The sequence below is a fragment of the Anser brachyrhynchus genome (assembly GCF_964034855.1).
Source record: "Anser brachyrhynchus genome assembly, chromosome: 3".
NCBI classification, from domain to species: domain Eukaryota; kingdom Metazoa; phylum Chordata; class Aves; order Anseriformes; family Anatidae; genus Anser; species Anser brachyrhynchus.
The window spans coordinates 67,276,473-67,301,182 of record NC_137696.1 but is presented as its reverse complement, the minus strand read 5'-3'; the positions used below and the strand labels follow the sequence as shown (position 1 = coordinate 67,301,182).

Here is a 24,710-nt window from a genome sequence, read left to right as displayed (position 1 = left end):
GGGGGAGCATAGTGTTAAAACTGCTACACTAAAAAAAAAAAATTGGCTCTTCATGGAACATTCAAGAAATTAATTGTCTTGGAACTACTGAAATTGCCCAGACAGCATAAAAATGAAAGTGAATTGCAAAGGGTGAGAATTTCCAGAGCGTTGAGAAACATGAAACCTGTCACTAGAAATGAACTTTCTGAGTTGTGTTTTTTTTTTTTTAAACAATTCTATCAAATTTGTTTTCAGAAATTAAGAAAATGCTGCATCTTAGGCCTTGTTTTTTCAGGTCTTCCCTTCACAAAGAAAAGGTTTCTCACAGAAGGAGAGAAAGCACTCTCTCCATTAATAATGGTGCAGGCAAGGAATTCAGCTTGCTGTTCTTTCTGTCTGTCACCTGAATTAATGCTGAACAGATAATAATGAACACTGGTACATTTTTTTTCTGGATTAGTGCTTCCAGTTGGCCACCTGTCTCAAACTCCCTATTAATTTCATAATCATGAATAATGGTGGGTTGGAGCAATTTCTGCTTGGAAATGAGCTTACTTGACACCTGCTTGCATTGTTGGAAATTCATGATAGTGCCCCTATGGTCATTCTCACACTACAAGAGCTCTGATCTTTTTGCATGGGTGTCACTGTTGGGATTTTTAAAAAACAAATATTTAAAGATATCTGATGAAAGTTATTGCCTGTAAATTGAAAGCAATCACTGGTTTCCTTTGCCTCTGCTTCTCTGCCTCTCTATACACACAGTCCAACTTTTGCTTTGTCTGCTTGTTAAACCATCCCTAGCATTGACACGGTGCTTTTCTCTCTGCAACAGACTGTCAGCCTTTCTGTATCTTTGAATTTAGCAAGGCCATCAAAAAGAACATATATATTTTTTCATACCTGGCTTTACAGTATCTCAATGGTATACTATAATACTTTCTAGTATTCATTCAAATATCCATTAGTTAAGCTGAGAAACTATTTTTGAGTCTGGTTATAAGATGCCTTATAAAATAACATTTGATAATCCTGAACTGTGTTGTTTCATTTGTTACTTTTACTCAAAAAAAGCCCTACCAAACATGAGTTTCTCTTTTTAAACCCATGCTGGTTCATGTTTCCCATGTAGTAGACACCCAGGTGTGAAAAGCCTAACAGGAAAAAAAAAAAAAAGAATAAAGCTCATAAAGCGATGAAGCTTTGAATTCATGAGCTTGACATTTATGAAAATTGGTTATCTGGTAAACTAAACTGAGCTACTACTTTGTAGTCAGTGAAGAACCAAAATGGGGAGAAAAAGGATATAGATATGCATAGCAAAGGATCAGCTTTATTAGGAAAGGCAAAACGGTTCTGTAGTTGACACTCAGGTGGTCTCAATAGGCTTAATAAAAGCTTCTTTAAATGATAGAATAAGTATATATTAACATATGCTGAAACTTAAAAGGCAAAATGTCTTAAAGAGAGTATGTAGAATGATCTGTATTCATATTAATTGTATGTCACAGAAGTTTTTAAAAGAGCTAGTTATAGTGGTAAAATGATCAAGAACACATACGAGGTTCTTAACTTGTAACTTGTTACTGACTGTCCTGACATAAACCATTTATAAAGACTTCTGAGTATTCTCATGTTTAATCCTGATATGTCACCACAGAGCACTAGTTTTCTAGTCTGTTACATTGCTGAAAGATATATTACCTATATTTACAGTGATAAAAGTATTTTGAAAATGCTTTTTAAATGCCATTTGAGTCTTAAAACCTTTATTATGCCCTAACTGGATTAAATATAGTAACTTTTTTTAAAGTGATGAATATTTTAATTATCAAGAAATATATACATATTAACAGAGCACTATTTATATTTGCACACACAAACTTTGCTTACATCAATATTTCTGCTTTTTTTCCCCTGCAGGACACAATATAGAACTATGATAGCAACCGGCGGAGTCATAACAGGACTGGCTGCCTTGAAAAGGCAAGACTCTGCCAGATCTCAGCAAAATGTAAATCTTGCCACAGCACCAGCTTCTGAGGAGAAGAAACCAGTTAGACGCCGGCCCAGGGCAGATGTAGTCATTGTCAGGGGCAAAATCAGACTCTATTCTCCATCAGGGTTCTTCCTTGTTTTGGGAGTGCTTATCGCATTCTTGGGAATTGCAATGGCCATTCTTGGATACTGGCCCCAGAAGGACCAGCTTTTAGGATCTGAAGATAAACTATCAGTAAATGAAACTGAGGTCCTAAGAAACCAAGGAAGCATTTTACTTCGTTTCTTTGAACAGCATGTGCACTCAGATAAGATGAAAATGTTGGGCCCTTTTACTATGGGCATTGGAATCTTCATTTTTATCTGTGCAAATGCCATACTACACGAAAACCGTGACAAAGAAACAAAAATCATACACATGAGAGACATATACTCCACTGTAATAGACATCCACACCCTGAGGATCAAGGAACAGAAGCAGCTGAGTGGTGCCTTTGCTGGCTTGTTGGGGGAAGGAGAACTTGGGCATAGTGGGAGCTCATGTGCATCACGGCTGGCTGCAAACACGATTGCACCTTTCTCTGGCTTCAAGAGTAATTTTAGAATGGATATTTCTGCTGAAGAAGAGGAGATCCCCCTAAATGAAGATAGGACCACTGCTAGCCTCCTACCACCTCTGCTGACTGACCAATCTGGTTCAGTCTTTGGACTTTACCCTCATTCCAGTAAGGCTTCAGATGACAAAAACACTAGTTCTATAAAGTGTGAAACAAAGTCCATTGTATCATCTTCTATTAGTGCTTTCACACTGCCAGTAATTAAACTAAATAACTGTGTTATTGATGAGCCCAGTATAGACAACATAACCGAGGACTCAGAGGTCACAAAGAGTTGGTCCAGAAATCTGTCGATGGACTCCCTGGCCATTCCATTAACTGACACCAAGGAATCCTGCAAACCAGCTGCGGCCATGCTACCACGGCATAATTCATTTGTGGACACTCCACATGATCAGTTCAAATCTTCTATGACCCTCGGACCGAGTACAGGAAAGCTTTTATCCCCTGGTGCTGCCAGGAAACAGTTTGGGTCCAACACATCTTTGCATCTTCTCTCTTCACATTCAAAGTCCCTGGATTTGGACAGGGGTCCATCTACACTCACTGTCCAAACTGAACAAAGGAAACATCCCAGCTGGCCCAGACTGGATCGGAGCAACAGTAAAGGATATATGAAACTAGAAAACAAAGAGGACCCGATGGACAGGTTACTTGTGCCTCAAGCAGTGGTCAAAAAAGACTTTACCAATAAAGAAAAGCTTCTTATGATATCGAGATCTCATAATAATTTGAGTTTTGAACATGATGAGTTTTTGAGTAACAACCTAAAGCGGGGAACTTCAGAAACAAGGTTTTAATATTTAAATTGCAATTTACAATATATTCAACAGTATTTTTTAAAAAAACATTTTGACAAGTGTTTCCTTCTCAGTGAAACTAGAACAAGCCCGTTTTTATCCAGATGATTAATAGCATATTAATATTGGCTTGTGTAAACAGAGATCTTTGTCTTTGTAAGTCCAATAGTATTTTGTCACAGTAACATACAGCTGCAATATAGTACATTATCATTTCTCAGAGAGTTTTGGTACGACCTACTACATTTTTTTCCAAGTCATTATTCATTCTGTTTTATACAAGCATGTTACTTTCTATCAATTTGACTCCAAAAACCTGCATTAGAATTAAAAGCTCCATTTACCTGTAGGTTCTACTTATTTAATGACTGCAAGAGTCTAAAAATTGTGTTTGCAGTCCAGAATGGGAAGTGAGGAGGAATACATACTGGAATTGTCAAATTCAGGCCTTTATCTTTATCCTTGGCGTTGCCTTTCACATATAATACATCTCAGTAACTACAATCTTGCCATTGTCATTGTGAGAATCTTGTTTACGTATGGGGGTGGGTGGATAGAAAAGAGTGGGTATCAAAACATTTTTGTGAATTCATTGTAGTTGGTCAAGTTGAATACCAGTGTTGTGAATTATTAACTATGCTTTGTACATTAATATTTCTACATCCGTTATGATTTAATCCTAAAATTCCAGGAAAGCATACATAAAGTAAGAAATCTGAAAATTCTTCTGGGGTTAGTTCTCTAAAGCATTTTGATTGGCAGCAGTTTTAAAATCAAAGTATACTGATTAAAATCATAGGGACATAATGAATGCTAACAGGGTTTTAGAAACATGGTATATAGTAAAATGATATCATGACATGAATCTGAAGAGAATAATGGAAAATGAATATATTGCCTCTCATTACAATAGCAAGATGCTAAATAGCTAGGTCTCTATGGTCAAGATACTGATACAAAGCATATAATTCAATATGTATACTAAGTATTACAAAAGCCCCTTGGCTAAATTTTGATTTATATATTTCACATAATTATTGGGATGGCGGTTCATTGGAGGCTTAGCTGGGGTAATTTGCATTAGAAGATTTTGCAAAAGGAAGTGACATTTAAAACAATATTTTTCTCAGCGGAGAAAGTTCCTCAGTTCACAATTGTAGGCTATTGTTAAAGAAAATGAGAATTTGAATGTGCATACCAGAAAGTTTTTGTGTATTTCATTAAGGTATTTAGGCCGTGATCCTGCCATGACAGCCATGCTAGAGAATGTCACTTCTAGTTGCAAGGCTCACCTAACAGGAAGTTGGTTGTATGTAGTCTTTTTGAATATATTCACTTAAATACTCAGGAATTGTTTTTAACGGATTCTCCCAAAAAGAATCAAGCCTGTTAAACTGTAGTTGTACTTCAGTTGGTTATGAAAGATCAAAGATAAAATACACACTCTCTCTCTCCTTTTTTATTTTTAAATATTCAGCTCCAGATTTCAACTGCGCAATGTTTATGTATCAAGAGCATTACTTGCTCAGTGAATTGAGGCATAGTGTTAACTGTTAGAACCTCAAGCCTATATATTGTAACAGAGTTGGCTAAATATTTTGCTATGAAGCTTTTAATAACTTTCCGGTTTGTGTTCTTAAGACATTTGCTATTTTTTGAAATGAAAATAAAATGTATCTCTACATATATCTGCTGTAAGACATGTTTTTCCTCTATAATCTCAAATCCTCCATATCAAAATATGATTAAGTATCATAATATTGTACATAACATTATGCTTAATATATTAGCCTTCCACTAGATATTTGGCTATGACTAATTAATTTCAATGACATCCCTCCACATGTAAAGGTTGAATTTACTGTGTTTCTAATATTTTTTTAATGTAATGTGAAATGTATTCAAAATGCTTTTGATATAAGGAAATTTTGTATAAAAAGAACACCTTGTTCTTTTTAGTTTGGCAGTACATTTCGAAAAATGGAAACTATTATTAAAAAGACGTGAATGATGTAAGCTTTTATTTCCTGAATAACTAAATTAAATCTTAGCTTAAAAGACTGTTTTTTTTTGTTTACGATCATATGTGGGAATAGTGATCCTTTTATAAGTATAGCAAGGCATGAGCTTTTAATTTTTAACATAGATACCTGGTACTGAAAAATGTACTGATTTCAGAAAAATCTACCTGGTTGAGGGACCAAAGTAAAGTTACTGACTTAAATTTGCAAGAAATCAAAATAGCACCATACAAAGAAATTATGTGATTGACAGATTGACTACAAAAATATTCCCAAATTACCCTAAAATGGAACATTTCATTTAGATAATAGCATCTACTGTAAGTTCCAGAAATAATAAGCTCATCCAGTACATATTAAGTAACAAGATAACTCAAAAGTGACGGTAACCTTGTTTCCTGGGATTTTCATATCTCAAACTTTAAAGATATGTGTCAAATGATTTATAAGGCATAAAGTCTAAGGTGCTAAGTCTGATGAAAGGTTTAATGTTTTAAAAAAGTTGGCTAGGACTCTATTTTTGCCCAGATACACTAACCACAATCACTCTGGAAATTAAGGGCCTTGCATCTTCCCATATTCCTTGGGTCATTCCTACTCAATCTCTAGTCAGAAAAAATTTTAAATGTTCAAAAGACCTGAACACTAATCTTCATATATTGAGGTGGGAAACCACAGTAGGGTGCAGATGTCTGAACTCTTTGTAACACATGTTCAGATAGCAAGTAAAGACTTGGTGAAGACAAGAGCATTTTTTAAACCTCACTGGTATCTTTAGGGCATAACTATATTCACTCAGTTGCTGATTCAGTTCACAGACTTTTATTATTATTATTATTATTATTATTATTATTATTATTATTAAGCTCATTTCTGATGCTCTGAACAACACTATTGATGTTCTGTGCAGCCCCACAAAGAATTGCTCCAATACAACTTCAGGGTGAAAAAGAAGCCAAAGACAGGAAGTTTTAAACTGCTTTTCTCATATGGGAAAATAATTGTACAGACACCCCACAAGACTTTTCACGCAATGGGAAGCTAAACCTTACATCTAGGCCTTGGAAGATGTTATGGGACTACATCCTTTGTATGTAATAATCCAGAAGGAAATCATTTGTATTGTACAAGCAGTGAGTTCAGCTCCTTCTTCTCCATAAGACCATTGAAAAATACATGTGTTCTACCTTTCAGGTAAGCATCTTAATCACAGCCTGTGGCTTAGACTGGTGTTACAATCTGTCCATCCCTCCTGGCAAAGCTGTTTCAGTCTGCTCATTTATTGGGCAAAATTCATCATGAAATAAAGAGGACAATTCTGCCGTGACAGAAGAGAAAGTCTGGGTTGCATTGTCTTTTCCAGATTGTTTCTATACTTAACATGAAATACTGACTGAGTAAAAACCTTAAAACAGGGTCTGTGTCTGGCCAGTTTGATATTTTAGCTGCTCATTTGGAGAACCCAGTTCACTCTCCATGTGAGCCAATGCACCTGACTTTTCCATGCAGTTCAGTGCAGAGTTCAGCAGGAGGGAGTGGCAAACGCACCAGCTGCAAATACTGTTACCTGTGGATAGGAAGGTCTTGGTGTGGGGTTCTCTGAAGCAAAAGGACTTTAATATGGTGCTCCCCATCCTGATGTCTACCCTAATGCTTGGGCTTCATAAAGGATAGAAAGGCAGCCTGGTTTTAAAAATGAAAAGTATTGTTATAAATGAGCAGAATTTTTAAGGCTACCAGTTTTGGAGGTAGGCATCCACATCTGTCCCTCAGCATAGATTAGACAGCTAAATAAATTTTGTGCAACCATCTCAGAGAGCCTTTCTCAGATCTAGCACTGATTTTACTTATCCTTAAAATATAGCATTACTAGTCCATTAGTTTCTCCTATATGAAATTTGGGCAATAGTTTTGACCTGCAGCATCTTTTCTCTCTGAAAAGTTTTTTTAGTAGCTTGTGGAGTTCCTGGATTGGAACCTTCCAGAGAGGCTGTGGATGCCCCATCCCTGGAGGTGTTCAAGACCAGGCTGGATGAGGCCCTGGGCAACCTGATCTAGTGGGTGGCATCCCTGTTCTTGGCAGGGGGGTTGAAACCAGGTGATCTTTAAGGTCCCTTCCAACCTGAGCCATTCTATGATTGGTTTAGTATAGTGCTTTTACAGATAAGTTGTTCTTTCTAGGAGTGTATCTCTGACTCTTTCCTGGAAGTTCTGACTTCATATTCCTAGCACTATCTTTTTTTGTTGTTAATTTTCCTACAAAATGTGTTGTTATGGTGAACAAGCAGAAATCTTTTAGAAAGACTGCGTGCATGCATATATGAAAATGCAAATGGTATAAGTGGTCTATTATAATGTAGGAGTGCTTCAATTAGTATGATTTAGCTACTCAAGGACAAGTTCATGCCCTTTTTTTAAACCATTTCAGATTAAACTCGGGAGCAAATTAATTATAGTTATCACAGCTATCACATGTTTAACATTCAGTTAACATTTATTAACTCTTTCATCAATGTTCCGTGAATGGCAATGCTGAGTTGTGTTTTAGGTCTCGGTATTTCAAATTAACCTCACCAGAGTACTTTATACTTTCAGTAAAGCCCAGACAATATAGTTTATCTGAATGATAGTTGGCAGAAATACAACCCTGAGTCTCATAAACAGTGGAAATCTGATAGTTCAATAGTTAGATAGTTAAATTATAATTATAATATTATATTATTTAATATTACATTATAATAGATAGTTAAATTTATTTATTTATTGTTATTTTAGTTTACAATAGTTTATTGAATTTAAAATATAAGAACATACTATATTAAATGAAAAGCAGTATGTCTAATTGTTGTCTTGGTTCTAATTCTAATTGGCAGACAGCTTCAGAGGAGAGTATAGAATCACTATAAATTATCCATAGAAAGAATTATTAATCCATTGTTGTCCTTTATCACTTTTTATTCCAGCTAGTGTAATTATTCAGGATAGCATTCCTAGGAATAGCTAATCCATTTCTGAATCCCACCAAGCCCTTCGGTTTACTAATATTTATTTTGGAAACTACTGCAGATTAATTAAGAGTTATGCCAATAAATATACTTCCCTTGTCAGTTTGAAAATTTTATCAGCACTTTAATTTCATTGCAATAGCAACTTGCTGGGCTATTAAAAAAATGTACCCAAAATAACCTGGTATCTATTGATATTTCTGTGGGTTTTCTATTCTTAAAGAAATCCATCACAGTAGTTGCTCGGAGTTATCCTGTGATTCACTGCACAACACATTTAACACTTAGATCTTTCTGTTCTCAGAATAAGTTCCTGCCTTGTAGGAAATACTTGTTCTAGTACACATTTTTTCACTTTTACTGTTAAATTTCTGCTCATCTCGTCATCTCATTAAGACAATTCAGTTTTCCTTCTGATCTTTCCCATATTGATAGAATGTCCCTACTTAGGCTGCAATAGCAGATAGCACAGCCCAATAGAGTAGATCTGTAGTTGGTGCTGAGGACCCAACAGAAGCAGACCTGCAGTTGGTGCTGGGGGCACCAACTTAATTCTTGTCTTCAGTTCTTTGATTTTTTTTTTTCCTGAAGTTTTCCATCCTACCTGGATCACACTAGCAGGCTTACAAGAGACCAGAGAGCTCCTCCTTTCCCTCTTTCTGCCATTTCATAAATGCAGTTAATAAGATTACTATTTTTAATGCGTATTGGCTTCCCTCTCTCTGTCAACTCAGTAGATTTATTGAAATTCCTTGCTACAATGTTTTTCATGTGCCAGTTTTTTCAGGCTGCTGTAAGAGAGATTACGTGCTTCCACACAGTGAGAGCATTCAAGGCTTGAATTTAGCCTTCTTACAGGTGAGAATTTACATATCTTTCATTTCACACTTTCTTTCTTCCATTTGCCACACTGCCCCATCTCCCTTTTCCAGACTTTTTTTTCCTACTAGTCATCCCTTTTCATCCCACTTCTGTAATAGTGACCCCAGGTGAAAAATGAGGCAAAGTATTCACTTAGCATATAGGCTGTATCTGGAATGAACTTTTTTTTCTTTTTAAACTGGGTAAAAGAGTATCTGAATGTGACACTTTACATCTTGCAGTGCATTTCCACATGTACTGTCTGCTCTGTTACATTTTCCCATTACGTTTACTTGTAGGTGTTCTTTTCTTTTTGGTTTAGTTTTGGTGAGGTTCTCATTAATTCGGCTAGGACTGGAATTCTCTTCAGAAGCTTCCTGCAGCTGAGGTGCATGTTTGTTTGTGTTAGTTTAAAAAAAAAAAAAAAGTCTTCCTTATCCAATACTCAAATCCCCAGCCTTCTTGTCTGGATTATTTCAACAACTAGCTTTCTTCTGAAATTATCAAAATTTCTTCATCTGAAATCAACACCTGACTTGGAGTTCCACTGTAGTTTATCCCTGTTGTTTAAAATTAATTGGATCAGCTCATTACTACTTCAGTTTGTAGGAGCATCTTGTCTATGGCACACTTAGTGCTTAACATAAGCTACTCAGTTTTTGCTACAATGATTGTGGTAGACATCTGTTGGCTCTTCCTTCTAGGGATCTCTATACTCAGTTGTCACAACCACCATTTGTTCAGTCTTTATTTTTTTTTTTAATGGGAAATTAAGTTTTCTGCAAGGCAAAGGTTAAAACTCAAGGTAAAGACAAAGCAATAATTAATATATGTCTAATTTTTAATTCAGTCATCACAGGGAAAAATATTCCTGTGCTTTCTGTCTACTTTTCTTGACTTTCTGGAGGTCTTAAATATTTCTGCATTATACTCCTGAGAACAGAAAGCTAAAACAAAGTATCCAGGATGAGAGTATAACTTTGTTACATAACAGAAAATTATATTTTCAGTATTTTTTTCCAGTCATAATGATGAACATCATGTATTTCCACTGAGCTACCTTCACTGAGATGTGGCTTGCTTTTCTGTGTAAGTTCAGTTTGTTTTGAGATTATGACAGTACAGAAGCACTTCAGAAAACTTTCCACTGTGCATTTTTTTTGTGTGTGTGTGTTTTTCAGAAATAATTTTAAATTCAGATATGTTACCCTGAAGGAATATTGCTCCAGTTGATTTTTATTACTTTCTTCTTGTAGCCACCAGTTTTTCAAGGGTCTCAATGACCTCAAATAAAAATGTGTGAGTAGAAAAATATGGGGAAGATCAGCTACTATTATACAGAGGTTATAATATAGTTAAACTCAACTTGCACTTGCAGAGAATTCATTATCATTTTAACAGACAGGAAGCACTGATATATTATGTGAGCATATTTTATTATATCTGTAGCAAACAAGTGTTCTTTATTGTCTCTTTATGGGGACCAGGAAGAGCATTAGACTTATAACTAAATTAAATAACAGTACTCTTCGAATCTTTTGCAGAGGAGTTGGGTTTATAAAATAGATTAAGAGGGGTTAGGAAATAATAAAGTGAACATCAGATTCTCATTAAACTACATTTTCTAAATTTATATGCCTTATAACTAGCACTCAAACGAAGAACTCTTGCTAACTATCACAGAAGATGGTCCTGGTCGTTCTTCTAAAGAAGAAAGTACACATTTCATATCCATTGACTTTTTGAAAGAATAATTTTATTCTTGTAACATTGATACCTATCTCACTGTTATCTGGACTGGCAGGTTTGCAAAGTTCTTGTGTCTTTTCTTAATACTTCATTGTACGTTGCATTTTTCTTTTGAAAGTAGAACAGGTGAGAGCATTCCTGGAAATCACTAAGAATTCTCTGATGTTTATGTACACACCTACACCCCATTACAGTGATTACAGACTTTTTGGTCTTATAATTGCTTTATGATGACTAAACCCTGTCTGCCAACATACTGGTTAGACTCTGACCTCTTCTTCCTTTCCACACCTTTCTACATAATCCAACTCCTTAAACAGTTGTGTGGTCAATGACATTTTTATCTGATTTTCTGTCTCTATTTACTCTTGTCAAACATCCACTTTCTTGGTTATTATCTATGAATGAGCACAACAATTTCAGAAATTGAAATCCATTCCTGAAAATAGTAAATAAGTTTACTTGGCACGTATTATTGTTAAGTCATTTTATTCAGCTTCAGAACTGCTTCTGAAGATAGGCATGGGTGCTTCTTAATGACTGTGTCTACAATAGCCAGTTACTTTCTCCTCCAAGATCTGAAAAGCTTAATTAGTTGATGTTATAAGTATCTTTCCAAACCTAAGGCAAGTGGAAAAAAAAAAAAAAAAGTATCTGTGAGCTCTCCCATATTTCCAGAACAAATTGAAAGGATTATTTTTTAATTAAATTCTTTCATTTGTATAATGTATCAGATCATATGAATTCTACACTCACACACATATGTGTTTATTTATATACATACGTAACATGTTTGATTGGATCTGGAAGCTGATTTACTTCAGAGCATTCTGCTTTTAAATAAACAGCATGGTGCAAAGTGAGTGGGGAGTCAATGATGCCTGTGCCCAAAAAGCTGATTTTCCTTAATCCATTCCTGCCTCAATAGAAATAATAGCAATATAAATCATCACATGGAAAGACTCAGAAATATGTGAAAATTGTTAATGAGATTAAAGAGACATAAAAAGGAGGCTAGCATCCTAGGTTAACATTCTGGAATATGCAGTCTAAAATATCACCAAATCGAGTTTTGGAGGTTTCAGTTTATTATGTTATCAAATTACTTGATTTTTGAAATATAAGGTGATGCCTCTGATTTAATCATTGTTGGAGAACCCCGGGAAAAAAATAAAAAGTTAGTATATTGAATCAGAAAGAGATCTGTTGCTGGGAACAAACGGGGATTGTCTACTACAAACATACTTCTGCTATTATCACACTGCTAGCAAAAACACCTCAAAACATATTATTACGTGGCGTAAACCATCAGACATTTTCCATGGGAGAAGAAATCATCTCTCATTTTGAACTCCTGGAACCGAAACTTGTGTGCTGAATCGAAACTAGTCAGGGTGACTGGACTCTGTGACATTTGTTTTCTGCCTTTTTGAGGCAGGTTTCTGAGAAGGTCAGGGGCTGAAACTCCTTGCAGAGTTAATGCTTGTAACAAACACAGTATATTCTGTGTGATTGCACACCCTTCCTAGTTTATTTTCCTTTCTTCTCTGACATTGGGAAAGCATACCAAGGTAAAGAAAGCCTGTGTATTTTCATATATGCTGATACCAGTCTTTGTCAGCTTATTTAGTCTTTGGCAGCTTCAAAGGCAATTAAATGCACTGTTATTTTGACAGAACAAAGATTTGTAGCATAAAGATTGGAATTCATGTAAGAATAGCTGCTTCTGACATAGTCCTTGCTTTCAAATGTGTTCTGGAGTTGAATAGCATCAGGTAAGGATGATGTACAAGCTTCACTAAGAAGTGGGACGGGCTTGCAGAACTCTATGACAGAAAATAAAGTAGTCATTACCATGGCTAAAAATTTGATTCAGGGAAAGACAGACTGTGCTTTTCACCAAACCAAACAATTAATTAATGCATCGGCATTGACCTTATTTTCAACAATATTGTTCATATTTGATTTTGATAGTATTGACACTTAAAATTACTTTCACCAAACGTGCCAATATATGATTACATGTGGCACACATATACACAGATAATGACCTCAGTCCAGCTGACATTGATTTTCAAATCTGAATAAGTATCTGCAGAAAAGACTATATACCTTTTAGGCAGTTTAAATTTCTTCATGTTATCTACCTAAGAAAAGCTTTTGTATTTAATAAAGTACAGATTCAGCATAAGCAAGAATTTGCAATGGGAGACAAAAGGATTTGTATTATTTAAAACCTGAGCAGAGGAAGATGTGAAGAGGATACTGGGTTTCTTAAAAGGTGAAATTCAATCTGCAATGTTGATAGATTCTCTGCAGCTGTTTAAAATCATCCAGGTTGAGTGCTATGAGAAGGATAATGCATCATTTCTCAGCTTCCAGAAAGCTCAGCTCAGACATAACCTGCAAAAAATGTATACCTGAATGTCCTCCTAAACAGCCCAGGGCCTGCTTTAGTGAAGTGTTTCACTTTTATTGTCTATAGATGGATTTCTTCCTAAATGGGAAACAGTATCTGCTAGTATCAAAATATAAGTTGTAAGTCAGTTTGAAACCATACAGACTTGGAGGACAATCATGGTGAATGTTTTCACTTTCTTTCCTTGTTACGCTAGTGCAGTCTTTTTTCTCATATTTTCAAGGATGTAGAAGCAAATGATGTCCTGTAGAAATACTAAACAAATAAATTTCAAAACCAGCTGCTCTATGACAAGCTTCTGTCACAGAACCTGGAGAAATTGAACGAAAATAGTTTTGGAAGACTCTCACCTCTTGTCGAAACCACAGTCCTGAGAGACCTCTGAATATATTGGGTAGAGTGGAAAGACATAAATCTCATCAGCTGATGGAATTAGATGTATGCCATTTTAGAGAGTAGATACATTATATAGGCATGTTTGATTTTTTTTTCTTTTCCTATTTGTAGAACAGAAGCTGTTGAAGAAATTTGTCTTGGTCAACGCTTTGTTGCATCAAGTGCCTGAAATATATGTCTTTTTAGTTTTTTTGGAGCTGGTCAGAAGAGTTAGAATGACAATATCTCTTCATAAAGGTATAGGTTGTTCTATATATGTTCATCAATAAGCATCTGCTCTATTTAAAAGAAAGTATCCCCAGGATATAAAGGAAACTGAAGTTTTCTATTTTTTCTTTAAAGTCCTCTCTAATAGTGAGAAAAAAAAAAACTTAATAATTAAAGCTAATCATAAAGTCAATGTGATAATAAAGGTTCTAAACTAAGACCCCTTAATTATTTCATGCGTGTACAGGAGTAATAACATTTAATTATGTTAGGAACATGGAGTACATTGGGAACTTTACCAAGATAAAGTAAGTTTCTATTCAATATCAGTTTTTTGGATAATATATATGGGCTATGGGTCTTCATGTAATCAACTGTATCTCCTGTAAATCCTGGAGCAGACACTAAAAATGATTCAGCTATTTTAAAATGACAGCTGGTGTCTATTTGAATTGATCAAAATGTTGGTTTCTTGACTTCTAACTAATAACTAGGGAAAAGCTGGACAGTATCAGAAAGGCAATCAACAAGACCTGCAGGATTCAGAATTTGAAACTATCATTGGTTTTCCACTTAAGCTTGTCTCCCTCATTCGATCAGCATAGTTAAATTTACCAAAATTTCCTTTAAGATTTTTTTGCTACTCAAGCCTGTGGTTATCATCCTGAAGCTCAAAATGTAATATTTGCCTTTTTCAGTATGAAGGAACCATCTGTTTTTTCTCCTACACAAGTAATACTGACAAAGGACGTATATAATTTCTGTAACATTATCTAAAAGGAAAACAACATTTGCTTTCTCCAAGGAACATAAATAACATATTGAAAAGTATATGAACATCCACAGCATATATATGGTTGGATATAGCAGAAATTTAACTGGTTATAGTAAGAAAAATTCAATTTTCTGTTAGTAGGAATAGAGATTTATATTCCCATTTCTCTCAGCCCTGTCACCACTCTTTGTTTCCTGTCACAATGAAAGTTGGTTTTAACAGATAAGAGAATGAGAAGAATTATTTTGCCCAGCAGACTCTCTAAATCCTTCCTATTTCAGCCACTCACCATTCCAACTTCTACCCTTAAATTAACTGACTTTTTCTCCTGTCTGTCCATCCTTTTCAAGCTGTGTCTGTTTTCAATAGGAACAACAACATCCTTTGTTGCTCATGGGGAGAAAAGATTTACTGAGTAGTTGAGAGAGTGCAGCAAAATCAGGGTCACAGCACAAAACTCACTCAGTGCGGTGCGCCTGATTGTGTTTTCTCAATGGTCCTTTACGCAGTGAAGAGTGTATGCCCAGTTCACTCTGTTTTCTCCATTAGTCCATCTTCCAAATAAAGATTTCCTCATTTGACCCATGTACAGGCTCAAAACAAGGGGAGGAAAAGGAAGATTTGGTGTCTCTCTTAGCTAACATTACTTCCTATTTTACAGTGAACTTGACTTTCCAACATTATGTTATGCATTTAGTGGGGCTTCCATTGTACCTTGTCTTCTCCATATCACTACTGATGATTCCTCCCTGCAGCCTTTCAGTTACAATGAATGGCTAATTTATTTTTTCTCTATGTCATTCTACGTCTTCTGCTAGGATCTCTGATTATCTTCCATACCTTCCATGCCCTTTACCTTACAACAGTGAGATCACAAGCTTCAGGCTACAGGTTTCCTTGGCTGAAAGTTACCACCAAATACACTGCATGCTGGGAAACAAAATAGTCCCTTTAAAGGAGGGGAGTTCCAGATCTCCTTGTAGAATCCCAAAAGTAAGTCCATTTTGCTCTTAGTAGAATGAACAATGAAAGAAATGTGTCTTCTCATAGATGTGTAGCACCTATAGAAAGTTAAATCCAACAGTTTCTGTTGGGTTCACAGAACTGTATTGCTATGAACAGTCACAAAACCAAGAACGGATATTGCTGGGAATATTTCTGAATCAGTCAAAAAAAAAAAAAGACGCCTTCTTATGTGCACAAAACAGGGCATTGCTCACATTTGAGCTTGCAGTTACCTACCTGGCACTGACTGATTTCCTGAAAGAAAAACCCACAAGGAAGAGAGCCAAATGGGTATATTTTTTGCAAATTATCAGGGTTTGGTTTGCCTCTTATATCAAATTCTTGCACACAGGAAATTACCCACCATTCAGTTTGTCCACTTTTTCCTGAACATGAGAGAGCTAAAGCTCTGCGTGCCGTTGTTCCAGTTCTGGATCTTGAACTCAAGTTGTTGTGCTACCCTTCCCCAGCTGAGGCAGCAAGTCTGGGGAATCAGCAAAGCTACAGCAGATTACTGCAGAAACTTAGCCTGAAAAAAATATGTGTCAGCAGACAATTTCAAGCCCAGCAATAGCAGCAGTGCTTGAGGTCTGTGCTGCCCTAGATTATGAACTGGGTAGGAGTCTGGTGACAATAACCTGGGCAGGTTGCTGAGCAAGCAAGAAAGCTGTCAGAGGAGTGACTTTCCACGTAAGAAGCACAAGCTGGCCCAGAACAGAGCTCTTACACATTTTGGGAAGAGAGGGCTTGAGGGCTCATGGAAAGAGTCCTGTAAAGTAGCAGAAACCAAACAACTATCTGCTGTACCTGCTCTTACCACTTTGCCATGGTTTGATTGTAAATCTTTCACTATTTGCAGACTGATTTTCTTGCTATTTGTGGGAACCTATGTTCTTTATGGAGGGGAAAACAAACCTTAGACCACCCCTTCACTCTTCATCCTCCATCCTGCAAAAACTCTGGGAAGTGTGGCTTGAGTATACTCTGCACATGCAGAAGTGAGATAGTGATGGAGACAGATTAAGTTTGTAACTTTAAGATATGATCTGTAAAACAGACAAAGTTTTTTTTTTTTTTTTTAAGTTAGACTTGATTTTTTTTTATATTTAAACCAGTTTTGAAGACCTTGGACAGGAAAGAATTCAGGCCAGCTGCAAGACTTCTGCTTTGAGGGGTTAGCTCCTTGTGCAAACACAGAACTCCTTGTAGAGCTGTGTACACTTGCAATAAAAATACATGTATATCTACCATGGAAAAAGTTATGGGTGTCCCAGCAGCAAGTCTGAATCTCTGTCCTGTGGTTGCACAGGAAGCTGACAATGGGATTCATAATGTTTAATTGAGTGGATGACCTGGGTTTACACTCGCTGAATTAACCACATTACTGCAAGTGCCTGTGGAGAGATTCCTGCTATATGGCCTTTTTCCTAAGTTCTAGCCTTTTTTTTTTCTTTTCCTCAATGCCCTTTCAAGAGATCATGGAAGAGAGAGCAGAAAAGAAGAGAAAGCTTATTTCAATGTGTAGCTTCTGTGCTTTTGTGGAGCGAAAGCAAAAAATGATGCTTCTCACTGCACTATATTTATTTCAGGATTGGATTTCAGAATTATCTGGTTCTTTACTCTGACATGACAGATGACAGAATTTGGCAGGAAAGGAGACCTGTACCAAGAAACAGTTAATTCAGTGAGTGCCAGATCGAAACACAGAGCTGGTGAACAGAAGGTGAAATATGACAATTTCCTACTTGTGTAAGATTTGTTCATTCTCTTTGACTTCTTGATCCTTTATTTATCAAACCTCTTTTTGAAAAAAAAAAAAAAGCAACATTTCTTTAAATTGACTTGTGAGCTAGGAAAAGGGAAGAGCATTTGTCTCCCAGAAGTAGGTATGTCTGATGACTCCAAAGATCAACAGAAACATTTAAATACCTACATAACCTTGGCTCACCAGATTTTCATATGAGGTGCCTCGATCTTTGGATGAACTCTTGGTGTGAAAGAACCCTCAAGAACCCTATGGACTCATTATGTCCATCGTATTTTGTGGGGTAAATTCTGCTCAGGGCCAGATATGGCACCCTTGGAGGCTATCATAATGTTGCTACTCGCATTCTTGATGCATAAACTAGATATCCATACGCATGCCAGCCTGCAAAGGGGCCACATCCTGAGGAAACAATGGGCTCTGTTCTGCCTCTGTCCCAGCTCACAAGTCAAAGGTCTGCTTTAGCTGGTGCTGGTGGATGGAGGCAGATGGAAGAGGAGTAAGCATCCTCAAATAGATGCATTCACTGCCATTTCTGTGTACACTGCTCTGAAACCTGGCTCTTGTTTACACTTGACAGACAGAGTGGCTGCTCAACAACAGCTACTTGAGGGCTAAATATACAATCTTACCCACACAGAGTGCCATCCCGCCTTGCAGGCTGCAGCACAGCCTTCAACTCCCCATAGAAAGAAGAAACAACACCACAAAGAGACATCCTATAGGCAATAAAAACACTTGAGAGACCCTGGGGCAGAGAGGATTACGTATGTGCTCTCTTGCAGCAGAAACCATGAGAAAGGATGGTTCTTATGTAAGAAGCATTGCTTACAGGATAACTGTATTTGTATTTTGATTTTCTCTGCAAATGCTGAATGCAAGAAAGCACCATCTACAGAAGGAGGCCGCTGTCATTGTTTGGGGGGTATAACAGCAAATGCATCCCAACGAGAACCACAGAATAGCTTTCCTGCCTGTCAAAGCCCTGACTCACACTGGTTCAGGGCCCAGTGGCAAACTGCTCAGGTGGTGATCTCTTCAAGCAGTCACTTAACTGGGGCTGAGCAGTTAAACAGCAGGCTGGAGAAACAAAAATCATTCATTGAGGGCATTTTTTTTTTTAATAAATGGAAGATTTATGGTGATGAGGAAGGATGTTATAACCAAGTGGCAGTTGGTCTGTGTTAAGCAGATGCATGCCCTTGACATCTTGTTCTCATGAGTAAGAGAGTTCAGGTGTTAGATCAACAGGAAGGAGGTTAGGGAGGGGGGAATTAGATCAATGTTTTAATGGTCTGCTTTATAGTATTAGAATTTCTCTTCCAAATGTATCAGTTCTCCCCCCTTTTTTTAGGCAAGTGAGATCCTAAAAAGCTTCAAAAGAGAAAACAGCTTCAGCCTGTCAGTAAAGGCAGAAGTTTATTCTAAAGGTCATGTTTGAGATCTGGGTAAGGAACAATACAATTAGCTGACTGATAGCTTATTGATCAGCAGTTCCTGTGGTGAAATGCCTTTCTGTCTTTTGGGAATGAAAAGGTTCCTTTCTTGAAAGCTCCCTCTCACTGCTGTTCTTCAGAGTTTGCATGTTCTTCTTCATCAATGACCTTATAGCATATCTTGATGCATGTGCTAATCTGCTATCTAATTGCTGACTCTACTTGCTAATTTTGTTAACTATGATGAGGCAGCAAAACAAACAAAAAACAAAAAAACAAAAAAAATGAAAACAGAGAAACCTCTCTTTCTCTACATTTTTTCAAACTTTTGTACCACTTGTACAACTTCTCTGAACATGAGAATTTTAGAGGCTCAGACACAAAAAAATAATGCTGGAAGGACAAAGACTAGAGGCTATACTTTTTTTTAGTCCCAACAGAAGTCAAAGGTCTGTTCATAGCCCATGGAAGGAAGTTTGATGTGGAAGTGCTACAGCATGATTGCAAAGGAGTCTTTTCCATTTTATTAGCATTTTTTATCAGAAACTTTCTACATTACTGAGCCTCTGGGAACACAGCTGGAAATTACAGACATACCATTGGAAATGTGACCAAAGATCTCATGTCATATAAGCACAGGAATCAAAATTGCCTGTATATGGGTGAAGCCAAATTTGCACTGCTCACTGTAGAGTTTTTAAGGCAGCAGTGGGATACAGGCACCTAAATACCTTAAAGAAATCCGCTCTTGGTCAAATTTTGCTCTTTAAATTGTGCTCCAAGTTATGAGCATAACAGGTGGGCACACTTCCTCCAACTCTAGCCAGGATGCCTGTGCATAGCAAAGACGGTGCTAACAACTCTTCTGCTGCTTTGCAAGACTTTGGTCTAGGCAAGAGGATGGTCTTACATTTTTGTGCTCGCCTCAGAGATAATGGAAGCTTCATGCAGTTCACATGCATCCGGATATTGTGCATAAAGAGCATTAAAATCATCCTCCACCTTTGCTAGATGCAACAAAGCCTACTGTGCTGGAAAGAAGTGTTTCTTTCCTGTCCAGCTGCTTGGCATTTCCCAAAGGCAGAAAGCTATTTTTGCTGGGAAAAGTTTGTCTTCTGTTTTTGTCTTCCACTGATATGAATTCACATATTCCTTTACATCTGATTATGAAATAAGAAACTGCAGGAAACCCTGGTTATGATGGTGTTTGCCAATGTCTTACTGTCCTGTAGGGCTACATATTTTTCCAGGTGATTAGAGGAGACAAAATTCAACATGGCAAAGAGTGCATCATGAGAAACACCACCCCCCTCCTGCCTGCACAGCATAAGCTAGTCCCTCTTAGGGCATCCTAGGAGCTCCTTTGTGTCCTGGGTATTGGTTTTGCTTTGTTCCATTCCTCTCTCTTTCTTCTGTGTGAAAGATTTTGTGTTGGTGAGTAACACTAGGTAGTGTTTAGCTGCAAGCAGTATCAGTTGCCAGTGGCCTCTCAGGCTGTAAGATGCGGAAATTGTAATAAAGTGATATAGAAGTGAGAGAGTTGCATTGGTGACTAATATAATGAACACTGGAACTTGATAGCTGGCCAGCAGCGATTCCCTATTGCTTCTGATATTAGTTTATTGTTGGTAACATGCTTATTAAAAAAAAAAAAAAAAGAGAAAGCACCATGCTGAGGCAGAATTTTAAAGAAAGCTGGAATGATCATACGCTGCTAGGTGGATTTTGCCACTCTAGCTACATGTGGGTAACAGTTGGCAGTGGGTAGCATGCAGCAATTGACTTTTACATAAATGAGTACTATACTAGAATGGTGATTGGTAAGAGCTTAACTTCCATTAAGCAGTAGGAGCTGTTTCTTGCTGTTTTGGGCAAAAAGGTTTTATATAATTAGAGTTGTAATTAGAAATGCCAGACCTAATGTTCTGTTGCCTTCTTTGGTTTGAGGACTATGGAAAAATATTCACATCTGACAGAAGTTTGCACCCACTAATTACTTGTGAAAAGATTTGGATGGAAAACAGAGCCTCAATCTTCCAGTAAAAGGAAAGGCAATTAAAAGAGAAAGTGAGCCATTACGTTATTCATGTTTCTGGATGATCTGTGCCATTACTGCACTGTTATCACTCAGACAGCATTCCCTTATTAGTAGCACTCATCCTGACGAATTTATTCTAATGTCCCTGAACATAGCTCTGTCATAAGAGTGTTGAAATGTGGGAATAAATTATTTTTAATGAAAATACGACTTGTATCCCAACTGACAAATAATTCCATCCATCTTTTCAAAATGATCTGTAGAGGTTAGGAAAGACAGATTTGAGGGTTACTTTCATTGAAAAGCCTTCACAGGTTTGTCATTTCCTCCTGAGTCAATAGCTCTTGCTGTCAACTACAGAAGTTAGTTAACTTATGCTGTCATACAAAACTACTGTAATTTACCAGTTATGCAAAGGAGTTTTAAAACTTTTCCCTTCCTTTTCATGAAAACATATATACACACTTGAAATTAACTTGTAAGTGAGTATAGGTTGCCCAACGCCTTTGTTACATTTAATAATAATAAGGATAATAATAATAATAATAATAAAAACAACACAGAAACTCTACAGTAGGTGATACAGCATATCTAAAAAGTTAATAACATTCTGGAGTAGCCTATTTCTCTCAGTTGGTGGGGAAGAAAACTGTGGGGAATTACTCTCCCTAATTAGGCAGTGCAGGAATTTAAAACTTGTTGGAAGTCAGAGGATATATAATAGTATTAACTGCTGAGGACAGCATGGGGGTTATCCATTTGTCCATCTAGCAGTAGAATCACTAGGTTGGAAAAGACTTTTGAGATCATCAAGACCTACCATCAGCCTGACCTACTGAGTCTCATCACTAAATCATGTTCCTTAGTGTCAAGTTCACGTCCCTCAAATGCGTTAAGGAATGGGGATTCCACCACTTTATTTAAGATAGTTATATATGATTGATAACTAGGGTACAACCTTAAGATATAAGCTAATATATATATATTGCCAATACTGGCCTTAAACCAATATACTAAATTCAAGAATAAAATGAATGATGACTATTTTCATTTCTTTTATCAATTCGTTGAGTACTTTCCTCAAACAGTAGCATACTATCTTTGTTGTTGTTGTTGTTTGCTTGTTTGTTTGTTAAATTAGTCCTGGAAGGTAAGTCTTACACAAGACTTTCCCCAAGAAATTTTGCCCAGTCTCTTCTCCTTTCAAAAGACAAAGATAACGGTGATAGATACAGCTTCATGTTTTGCCTAGGATGCAATAAATAAATAAATTAACACCTCCTTCCCCCCCCCCCCAGCTCTTTTATGTTAACAGATGATCTGTTCATTTAAAGAAATAATTCACATGTTGAAAACTTCTGCAGCTTCATATCGTTACACTGAACACTGGCGCTGCTTTTGGGGAAGCTGCTGGGGCCCTGTTTTCCACATCATAGGGTGAGCACCTCATGACAACTGAAGCAGATGTTTGGAATCACCAGGCTGTCATTAGTTAAATTTTTCTGCCTCATCAAAATGACACACATTGTAGTGCCATATTGGTCTTTGCAGAGAACAATGAATGATGTATTTCTGTGGAGGAAGGAAGTCAGAATGAAATTCTGATATCGAAGCTGTCTTACTGCATGTGCAGAGCATTTAAATGTTTTTATTTTTCTTCCTAGCATGGTTGCTTATGTGTGGTTAATTTTCCACCTGTTACTATTTCAGCACAGTTCCACCTACGGAGCTGAAATGACATAACCATTTATCTTTTAGGTCTTGGATGATAAAAATGCAATAAGAAAAGCAAATCTCATGTTAATTTTCTATCACAAACAGCTATGCCAAAGCTTAACCCCAGCTATGCCAAAGCTTAACCCCAAGCTCAGTACACATACGAACTATTACTACGGCATTCCTGATATGATTTAAATAATAGTCCACTTTCTTTTCCCAAGTTTTCAGCTCTCATCTTTAAAATCTTTAAAACAGGTATAGCTGTTTAATAAAATATGATTTTATTGTGAAATACTGATTGGAAAAAAAAATACTCAAAACTACAGCAGATAGATATTACCTAAGTAGCCATTCCTAATCCAACAGCAGCAGCCTAGTCCTAAATCAATTCTGTTTATACCTTTCTGGTTAGATGAAAAAGAGGTTTTGAAACCTGATTTTTCTTAAATTTGATGGTTGTCAAACAATACTTGAGATATTTGGTTGCTCATCCAAATAGGTTTCCTTAATAAAGTTCACAAGTTTGTGGATTCCAGTGTCAGTTGAACAGTTACCTTCTGAGATGCCTTTGGAATCTGCAGTCCTACATGTCATAATACTTCCTTTGTTGTCTTATTAGTTAACAGAATTTTTTTAAAAAGAACAGTGAAAAGCAAATACTGAATAATATTTATTTCTACACGTGTTTTCTGTATGTGGAAATACTGTCATTTTATGAAGAACAGTAACTCCCAAACACTTGTGTACTTATGCAACCAAAACTTAGTTTTTAAAAATATTTGCTTGATATCAGTGTGGCATCCAGCAGAACAATCTATACTAAATTTTATCATTATCACTCAGTTTTGATTTTGCTATTCAGAAGCTACTGTAATCTGCAGTGTCCCCTACAAGAACAAGTTGACTACCTCTGTAGACAGAAGAGGAAAGAAATTGTGGCTGGATGAAAAGGTTGAATTGATCTGTTATCTCTGAAGATGTTTTTTCCAGGAAGCAGGGCACACTGCCAGATCCCTGTGGGCAAGTTTGACCATACCTATGATCTGGTAGACAGTACTGAAGACCCTTTCATCTGATATGTTTTACAAGTACTAAATTCATTATGAAAGGATTAAGCAGCTTAGCCATCATCCCCTTCACAGAAGCTTCTTCTTTCCCTGCAGAAATCCCAGCAAAAGGGTGCCTTGCATGAATGATACACAGTGGTTATGCCCTGTGGACAACATCAACTTAAAGAACACAGTCATGACACCAGGGCTGCCTTTCTTCTATAAGTACCTCTAAACTAGACAGAGATGGTGCTTTTTTAAGGGACAAGAGCTAATTTCAGTCTCATCATTATTCATGTAATGTGCTCTTTTATTTTTGATGAGGAAGGATATCCTCTTAAATGAGTTTTGAATCTCTGTGAGTATTTTACTGAACGCATGTATAAAATATGATAGAGAATAACCCAATTTCTAATTCTTATTGTGTGGCATCCTCTTAGAGCATCTTGAAAATGAGTTTGTTTTTCTTTTAAGTTTTGCTTTGATTTATGGCATGCTCAGTATGACTAAGGATCTTAATTAATTCTGTCTTGATCATATCTACATGTCTGATACATACTGTATCTAAATTTAAAGCAGCTATAAATGAGCTGAAGTACTGATGTTGAGAATATATTGATCTAAACTTTTGGCACTTCTTTGATACATGCAATTAAGCACTAAGCTATTGGTCATGCAAAATTCAGGCAATTTGCCTGTGAGGTTGCCTTGTCTTTCCAAACTAAGAATATCAGAAGTTTTAATTTATTACACCTAAAGTGAGGTGTAGCATGCCAGTACATTAGATTAATTATTGGAAATAGGTAGGAATCTTGGAATACATGCCTGCCGGTGTGGCTGTTGCTTTTTTCATCTTTGGAAAGTTTCT

General features: G+C 36.7%; 1 protein-coding gene across 1 annotated transcript in view; it reads left to right on the top strand.

The window, feature by feature from the left end:
* TMEM200A (transmembrane protein 200A) overlaps positions 1–5,083 on the top strand; it is a 60,370-nt gene extending 55,287 nt beyond the window's left edge. Inside the window, exon 2 of the mRNA XM_080583730.1 lies at positions 1,906–5,083. Within this exon, the coding sequence (XP_080439856.1) occupies positions 1,922–3,397 (1,476 nt within the window). The 5' untranslated portion in view covers positions 1,906–1,921 and the 3' untranslated portion in view covers positions 3,398–5,083. The remainder of the gene's footprint in view (positions 1–1,905) is intronic.
* The last annotated feature ends 19,627 nt before the right edge of the window (positions 5,084–24,710 follow it).